At 32.4% G+C, this 9,754-nt stretch overlaps 1 protein-coding gene and 1 long non-coding RNA gene across 2 annotated transcripts; one reads left to right on the plus strand and one right to left on the minus strand.

Annotated features, from left to right (window-relative positions):
* Positions 1-1,543: 1,543 nt before the first annotated feature.
* On the minus strand, positions 1,544-2,221 carry LOC145059876 (uncharacterized). The gene has a single exon (XM_079007644.1). The coding sequence runs from the start codon at positions 2,219-2,221 to the stop codon at positions 1,544-1,546; it is 678 nt and encodes a 225-aa protein (XP_078863770.1).
* Positions 2,222-5,339: 3,118 nt separating this feature from the next.
* LOC145058605 (uncharacterized) lies at positions 5,340-6,015 on the plus strand. The gene is made up of 2 exons (XR_013686438.1): positions 5,340-5,660; positions 5,843-6,015. It is a non-coding gene; the product is annotated as an uncharacterized LOC145058605 (long non-coding RNA).
* The last annotated feature ends 3,739 nt before the right edge of the window (positions 6,016-9,754 follow it).

Below are 9,754 nucleotides of genomic sequence, written 5' to 3' on the forward strand. Positions count from 1 at the left end.
TAAACTTTTGTCTGGAATGGTATCATTCAGTCCATCGTCTAGAGGTCTTTTCCTAGAGCAGGTAACCTCTTTCCCTTTATCCTTAAACGTAAAAATATTTTCAAAGAATTCAGTCTCTGCTAATTCCATGATGGTTTGGTTATGGATCTCATCAACATGTGATTTATACACAAGAAACCTATAGGCTGCACTATTCATGGCAGGGCCAAGATAGATGCAATCTATGGTTTTTGGTCCAAGTTTAGTCCTCTTTGGAAGAGGTACTTGTACCTTAGCCAGGCAACCCCACACTTTCATCCTTTTGTAAGAGGGTAATCTCCCTTTTCCACATATGATAGGGTGATTTGTCACTCTTTTTATGAGGAATTCTATTAAGTATTGAGTTTGCTGCAAGACATGCTTCTCCCCACAAATTATGGGGTGCTCCAGAAGTTATTAACATTGAATTTATCATGTTTTTCAATGTTCTATTCTTTCTTTCTGCCACTCCATTTTGTTGAGGAGTATATGGAGCAGTTGTTTGATGTATAATACCATTTAAAGAACAAAATTCAGCAAAGTCTTTGGATTCATATTCTCCACCTCGATCAGACCTTAGAATTTTGATCTTTTTGTCAAGTTGATTTTCAACTTCAGCCTTGTAATTCTTAAAATAATTCAAGGCTTCATCTTTGGTATTTAACAAATAAATATAACAATACTTGCTGCAATCATCAATAAAAGATATATAATAATTCTTTCCTCCTCTTGTAGGTGTTGCTCTAAAATCACATAAATTAGAGTGGATTAAGCCAATTATTTCATTAGATTTTCCAACTGATTTATAAGGATGTTGCGAAAATTTTGATTCTACACAAACCTCACATTTTATGTTTTTATCTAATGAGCATTTTGGTAACATGCCAAGTTTTGCCATTCTTTGAATAGAGCGAAAATTGACATGTCCCAAACGAGAATGCCACAAAATTGAAGGATCATGAATATACATAGAAGAGGGGCTAGTAGTGCCCATTATTGCATTAGCATTAATATTGGTTACATCATTGTTTGGTGTTTCAACACCATAGTACAAAGGTAAGACACTGACTTTGAAGAGACCCTTACTAAGGTATCCCTTTCCAACATACACCCCACCCTTGGTGAGAACAAACTTATCAGACTCAAATACAAGTTTGAATCCCTTGTTACTAAGAATAGGACCAGAAATCAAATTCCTAGTAATTTCAGGAACATGCAAGACATCACATAAAACAAGTTCTTTTTCAGAAGTCAGTTGTAGTTTCACTTTTCCCTTTCCTTTAACTTTTGCAGTAGAGTCATTCCCAATAAACATTGGTTCAGAATCCGAGACTTTCTAGTATGTAGAAAACATGGTTCGGGAGTTGCAAATGTGCCTTGTGGCTCCAGTATCAATCCACCAATCCACACAATTGCTAACCATGTTGGTTTGAATCACAGCAACAAATTGATTTGGTGATTCAACCATGTTGGCTTGACCAGAATTTCCTCCACCAGAATTGCCACCATTGTTTCCATTGTTCCCTCAATTGTTTCCTCCATTATTTCCTCCTTGACCCCTCCTGAATCTGCAATCTTTGGCCTTGTGTCCAATTTTGCCACAAATATAGCATGGACCAGAATTCTTCTTGAAATTCTTTTTGTTTGGGCCATGGTTTTTGCCATCTTTGGAAGAGTTTTTGGAGCCTTGCTTCCCTTTCTTGTTGTTGTGCTTTGTCCTTGAACTACTTGCTTCTCCAACAAAGTTTGCACTTGGTTCCAAGGAATTTGCATCTGCCTTCTCATTCAATCTGTTATCTTCTTCCACACGAATTCTCAACACAAGTTGCTCAAAACTCATGTCATCAGTTAAGTGTTTAAGATATAGTTTGAAATTCTTCGAAGAAGGAGGAAGTTTTTCAATGATTGAACCAACAAGAAAGTTAGAGTTTATACCCATACCTTCAACTTCAAGATCATGTGCAATGACTTGAATTTCCTCCACTTGTTTGAGGACAGATTTGGTATCCACCATCTTGAAATTCATGAATTTTCCAATCACGAATTTCTTGGAACATGCCACTTCTATTTTGTATTTCTTTTCCAGTGATTCCCATATCTCTCTTGCAGTAGTGATGGTAGAGTAGATATCATAGAGGGAATCATCCAGGGCATTTAGAATATAATTTCTGCAATTATATTCATTTGTGTTCCAAGTTTCCATAGCCCTTTGATGTTCTGCCAATTGGTTGCAGTGGGTGGTGTTGTTCCTTCTGCAGTGGTTACACCAGTAGGAGGAGAGGGAGAATCATCAGTGAGAATATTGGAAACATGAAGAGTTGTTAGATAAAACAACATCTTCTGTTGCCTTCTCCGGAAATCTGAGCCTTTGAATTTCTCAGGCTTTTCCACATGTGTTTTGATGATGGAATTTTGATCCATTCTTCACTCTTTGTTTTCTGTCTTAGATTGTTATGACAGAAGTATACAATCAACAATTCTAATTAAAATAAAACAAACCAAATTCAAATATATCTAAAATATAAGAATCAATATACAGAAAACATACTTGTATTAAGATTACACTAGAGATATCATCAGGAAATTGCACAGATTGAGGCCTGCTTTGCAGTGTCCTAAGACGGAAATTTCCCTGGTAGAGATCTATCAAGAGGATACAACAATCAATCCAAGAAGTGATCTTGAATCTGACGAAATTTTCAATGTTCCCTTCATCTTTTGGAAGAACGAATTTGAAAGATAATTTTTTGGTGTGAAAATGATTTCTGTAACCCCTCACAGATGAATGAAACAGGTATTTATAGGTATTAGTTATGACAGTTAGAAACTGTCAAAACCGAAAATAATTAGTTCTGACGAAATTTCTATGTTCGCTTCATCTTTTGGAAGAACGAATTTGAAAGAGAATTTTGTGGTGTGAAAATGATTTCTGTAACCCGTCACAGATGAATGAAACAAATATTTATAGGTATTAGTTATGACAGTTGGAAACTGTCAAAACCGAAAATAACTGTCAAAACCTGTCATTCAGTAATTACGAATTTAATAAAAAATAAAGAATAAAAATTAATTTCGTAATTAAAAATTATTTAATTAATCAGGAAGACCCCAAGAGCCCCAAGGCCCATCTTTTGACCATTAAATATTCTCTTGATATTAGCCTATTTTGAGTCCAATTAGGCTAATCCAACACCACAACCCAAGCCTAATATGCTTAACCCATTACTTGACTCATTTAATTAAATGAGTGAGACTAGACATATAAGGTGGGAGAAGGTTTTCTCTTCCACCAATGTGGGATAAGTCTCACATTGTAATTTTGTGGTCAAAGTTCCAACAAATACCTTACATTATAAATTAAATCCTTGAATAGGTCGATCTTCAAATATTTTTCAAAGAACGAGTTCTAGGATGTCGGGATCCCAACACTCCCCAAGTCGAAAACCTTTGAAAGTCAACAACAAAAAGGACAATAACTTGGTACTACAAAAGAGTTCAATCCACAATAAATTTCCGTTGACTGCGGATGATTCCCAACATCTATCTCCTCCAAAATAATCAAATGCATCATTATAAGCAACTTGAGCCATAAGAAACGAACCGCTCGTAATCCGTTCGGAAGGAAGTTCGTTTATATGATAAAAGAACTAACATGAACAAGATTGTTTGTTCTTTTACTTAAACGAACGAAGATGAACATTGATCGTTTATCTTCATTTATGTATGATTTGCGATAATACATGTATTCATGTATCATTCTTTGTTTAATGGTCGTTTATCTTTATTTATCTTAATTTATGTTCATTTAGGGTTTTTTTAATGTTCGTTCTTTTATGTTCAATTATATTCATTTACATCCATTTATTTACGTTTGATATGTTCGTTCATTATGTTTATTTAATATCTTAATTAACGAGCATAGCCAGACATGAACAAAGTAATTGTAAACGAACAAACACGAACAAGAAAATTCATTTTTTTTATGCATTTGTGTTCATTTGTACATTTGTTCATTATGTTTGTTCATTTGTTCGGTTAAACTTAAACGAACGAATATAAACAAGGTTAATTTATGTTCGTTCGGTTTCTTTACAACCCTAGTTGTTAATAAGGCCAAGGGAAAATCAATATGCATATAAGGTATATGGCTTTAGGAAAATTATGAAGACGGGAAAATCAATTTATAAGCGTTGTAATAGATTGATTTATGACGGGAAAATCAATTTATAAGCATTGTAATAGATTGATTTATGAGGGTTAAAAAAACGTTGATAAAAAATCGATTAAATGAGTTGGTAAAAAAAAAAACTTACCAAAAAGGATTATAGAGCTGATAAACAACCGTAAGAAAATTGATTTAACGTGGATTGAAAAAAACAAAATCAAGATGTAACGGTGAAGACTGATTAAAGTGGATGATAAGAAAATCAATTTATACTGAAATATCGATGTATATACATATTAATTTTATGTTCCTTTGGGAACAGTTCTTGTATTTGATTGGTTAGATTTTTTTTCATTAAATATTTTGAGTTAGCCACGTGTTATGTACAGGTTTTATATGTCTGATACTACCGACTCCTTCCTATGACACCGATTGTTTAAGCCAATTAGGATTGGATTGCTGTCTGCCGCTTCCTCTTCTCTCTTCCGACTAACACCGCCTCCCATTCTATCATCCACCATCTACATTCTTCTCACTTCCCGATCCTTCCACCGCCTATTTCATCTTCCATCTATTTTCATTTGGATCAACAATAGCCTTATAAATCCGTTTCTGCTTTACCAACAAATCGAAGACGAAAGCAACCTCAATAGCCAAGGTTAGTTTAATCCTTCTACCGCCTCAGATCCCTCACCGCCCAACGTTAATTCAGAAGATCTCGAACCTTTTCCCATGTCCGCCCGATCTGAGTCACCGCCATGACGAGAATTCAAGGCCATTTTTGTTGATTTCTTTCAAGTCGGCCTCCACGAACTCTATCATCGAACAATCCTCAGGTTTTCCAGGCAAGGTTGCTGTATACAGTAATTGATTATCTTCATGTGATTTGTACGACTAAAATGAAGATGTTCATCGTTTTACTGTTGTTGTCCAATTACGGGAGCTAAGGCAAAGGTTTAGGATTCGAATGGGGTTATGAATGGTAGGCACGGAAACACTCAGGAAAATGAAACCATGATTTTTTCTATGTTGCACACCAAGTGTTTGATTTAAATCGTCAAGGAAATCAACCCTTCTTAGATCAACAAAACGGCTGATAACCTTATTTATATTTGGTTTTGTTTTTGTAACATAAGGTTTGCAGTTTGCTCTTCATCTTCTACAAGGTAAAATCAATCAAATTGTATATTTATCATGCTTAGATTGCTCAGTTTCATTTTTTTTTGGGTTTCTCAGGTACGCATTGTTTCGTAAAGGTTGAGTTAAAGAGAATTAAAAATAATTTTAGGTGAAGTCCCCTATTTTCATAAATAAGTTGAGGTTTATTGAAGGCTTTGTTGATTTGGACACAGATGCTACCTTCCTTTATCAATCTAACTCTTTAGGTTCATGCTTCTCTGATATGGATTGAATAAGGTGGACACAATCTATGTTAATCTCTAGAAACCACAAAGCCACCAAATCTGTTTAAGTGATGGTAAGTACATAGCTTTATTTTTTTTCATAATTTCCAACCAAATGCTCATGTATTATGATGGGAAAATATCATAAAATGTAATCATTGGACGGAGCTTTAACATTTAGTATTGAAAAGCTTTTTAAAACAAAAAAAATCAGCTCACATACTTATATATTTGATTTGATTTGTCAATGTTGCAGGATGAGAAGATACTAAGAACCTTTATAAGTGATGGTCCTGTATGTGAAAGGAAATTTGCGCAATGTTTTTGTAGAAGAGGTGCTCCAAGGTCTGTGGTACTTTCTTTTTTAAAGTAAAGAAAAAGTTACATTTTTTGTCCTTAAGTTTAACTGATTTTCTCGGTTTTCCTCCCTATGATCTTTCAAAAGTTATGTCTTCAGTCTAGATGTTACATTTTTTGCATGGTTGGTCCGTAAAGCGTAGTTCCATTACACCTTAGCTCCAAAGTAAAATGACTATTTTGACCCCATTTTATTCTTCTTCAATTCAAACTCTAAAAAAGGTGTAAACTACTTTCATCTTATTTTTTAAAAATGTATGAAGGACATATTCTTGCAAATGAGTTGATTAGTGGGGGACTACAAACAACAGTAATCACCACATAACACAGATAAGAAGGTAAGAACATCTGTCTAAGTTTGTAAATTTGTAGTTATTTGACGACGTACACCAAGTGTTCGATAAATTGCTCAAACGAAACATACATCACAAAAAATGAACCGATGGTTTCTTTCCTTCACCTTTCTCAAGTATATGTATTTATGTTAATTTTTTTTACCACTTCATCATAGGAAATGGAGACCTTACGTTCAGAAAGTAGTCATCGGTAGAACCACATGTACAAACGACTGGTAAATATAAAAGTATTGGTGATCATCCAACTAATTTGGAAGAATATATCCATCCGGTGCTTATAATATTGCTACATAACGTCTATGTATGTGTTCCTAAGAAAAGGAATTTGTACATTTTTCGGGATCTAAAAGGAGCATGGAAACACATAAAAACTCTTGAATGGAAATGGAAAAGAGATGGAACCATTTGTTTTGACAAAATTTTATACGTATTTACAACAATGAAACAACAAACACGGCCACCCTAAACAACAATATGTGAACTAGGGCAGCACCAAAGGCATTTTGGTCAAAGTGTGTTCTTATTTACTAATGCAAAACATAGAATGTCATTCGTTTAGAATCAACCAAATGGTTCCAACCCCAGCAAAGCAGGGGAACCTTCACTAGTTAATGTTATAGTTAAAAAAACCGATTTATAATATGTTCAAGAAAATTGATTTTCTAAGCTAAAAAAACCGATTTTAAAAAAACAATATTGGTTGTTATTATGGGCTCAAGTATGGTTGGGATAATCAACTAATTTTGTGGTCTAAGAAGATCGATCTTGATGTTGATTGAATGGATTAACAGGTGATTGTGTAAAATGTAATCAATTCTTCTAGAAGAACCCCAAGAACACATGAGTATTTGGCAAACCAGTTCACAAATAGACCAACAGGTTCAAAATTGTAAGGATTTATGCAATTACAAAATCTAAATTACACATGGATTCAATCAATTAGGTAATTTTTAAAAGATAAAACCATTTAAATTTTACATAAGGGAAATTCTCATCAAAAAACAACAGAAAGTCAAAACACTATATGTAAATTTCATCTAAACTTAACTCTGAAATTACATCAATGCTGCAACAATGGTCATCATCCTTGAGTTATCAAAAATCCAAATAACTTCAACCTCAAATCGGAAATTAAAGATGGTTACTATAATTTCAATCAAAATTAGAAATCACGAGATAACTACTAATCATAATCATAAATTGGAAACTCAAGAAATTGAAAAGGTTAACATCATCAATTTCAGAAAAATTTCAGCACAGCTTCGAAGTCCTATAGGCTATAGTTCTACTCTTGTAGCCCTTACTACTTACCGGACTAAATTATTGGGCTAAATTATCTGGGTTAAACTTATATATTCATTATACATTATTTAAGTTCTGAAATTTCCAGTCTAGATCATAAGTTTCAGATATTGCTCCTCCTTACTAAAAATATATGCACAACACAATGGAGGATTACGATATCCTTTTGACTAAGACACAACCTTAAAGGTAAAAAAAGAACCTTTTATCTTGTTTTAGTGCATTCTCCTATGTTATAATGTAAATGTAATTGTCTTCTCACACTTTGTTAAAAAATGTTGCTTAGATAGTTTTTGTGATGATATTGTTTGCACTTTGCATCTCTGAAGAGTAGTGCATAACATAATAATTTTGTGGTCTACCCCATTGATTGCAACAAATACCTTATATAGGAACAAACTCACGTATTGAACTTCTTTATTCCATGTGCCTGAATTTTTTATTTTCGAAATTTTGGTTCTTATTTGGGGTTTTGCAAAAGCTTTTTTTGGAATAGAGTTTTTCTAACACTTTTGGTCCCTACTTGAAGTAAAATGATTATATTATGTATCCCTCATCACCCCATGGCATGTCCCTTTGCTTTTTTGTTTAGTTTATAATATAACTAGGTTATAACCCGTGGAAACCACGGTTGGTATATTAATTTTTTTTAAATAAATAAAAAAATAATAAATGTTAAAAAAAACCAAAGATATTGTCGATTGTAAGTAATTATTAGACCTGGCAATTTCAGACACGAAAACACGAATCTGTGAGAGACACGACACGACACGAATACACGACACAAATACATCTTAAAAATTGAGATAAAGCTTATTTCTCATTGTGTAATCGTATCGTGTCAAATTCGTGGCTGACACGTTTTCATAACACGAATACACGAATTGCCAGGTCTAGTAATTATGAATTGATTTGTTAAGCAAAATAAACATAATAATGTTATTAGGATATGATTTTGTATTTTCAAAATTTGAATTGAATTTGATTTGTTACAAAAAAAAAATAATAATAATAATAAAAATCATAGAAAAATGTCATGTGTCAAAGAAACATTCTAATAAACTGACACGTGTCATTTTTAGGTTTCATTTATTAGAAGATCATAATTTTAATTTAAAATAAATAACAAATATTCAAACATTTCTTTTAAAGATTTCTCACTACCCAATTTCTTGAAGCAATCATGGATTTGGCTGGATCAATCGTGGATGATGGTGAACAAATTACTCACCTAATTTGGTCATAAAAATGTATGAAGAATTATACTTTGTCATTTGTCATTGGACGTTCATTTCGGATTCTTACAATATTGTACCTTCTATTCCTTCTATCAAGACATTATACATAGAATTTTAGGGTCATATCATTTATGTTGGATCCACATCGGATTTTAAACGGTTACCATTGTACTTGGGTTTTAAGTGATTCATTTTCATAAACATGTTCCTACCACATCCAATGATGTTTCGCTTATCTTTGTTATGTTGAATGTAGTTGTTACATACATAAGAGGTTTGCATATTTTGTAAAGTGCACTGCAATGATCTGTATGGGTCGTGCATTTGTAGAATCTCCAAAAGAAACCTTTGTGGGTCGTACGTAGCATAACATTTAAAGTTACCGTGTGTGTATATATATATATATATATATATATATATATATATATATATATATATATATATATATATATATATATATATATATATATATATATATGGCTAGGTTATTGTATTTTAACTATATCTATTATGTGGATGAATGATTAATTGTGGACAAATCATTTTAGTTATTTTAAGAAAGTGATTAATAAATATTATTGAACTACAAATAATTGATATATATAATCTAATTTCACTATAAAAGTATTTTTGTCAATTGAGATAAATTTAAAAAAGGAAAATTCCCGATTTTTGAGATAATTATATCTCTTAATTTAAAATTTTTGATTTTTTTAATTAGTTCAATTTTAATTGTAATGTAATTTTTAATTGTACCCGATTTTATTCTGTCAGAATGATATTCTATAAGAATGTCAGGATACCTATTTATGATAGAATAAATATTTTGATTAAATGAACTTCTTGAAGAAAGACAAGATTCTTGAACCATTAGTTGAAAAATAACAAGATCATTGTATATTCATGGACATTTGA

The sequence above is a fragment of the Lactuca serriola genome, chromosome 6 (genome assembly GCF_051521515.1).
Source record: "Lactuca serriola cultivar US96UC23 chromosome 6, Lser_US96UC23_V15, whole genome shotgun sequence".
In the NCBI taxonomy this organism is placed as follows: Eukaryota; Viridiplantae; Streptophyta; class Magnoliopsida; order Asterales; family Asteraceae; genus Lactuca; species Lactuca serriola.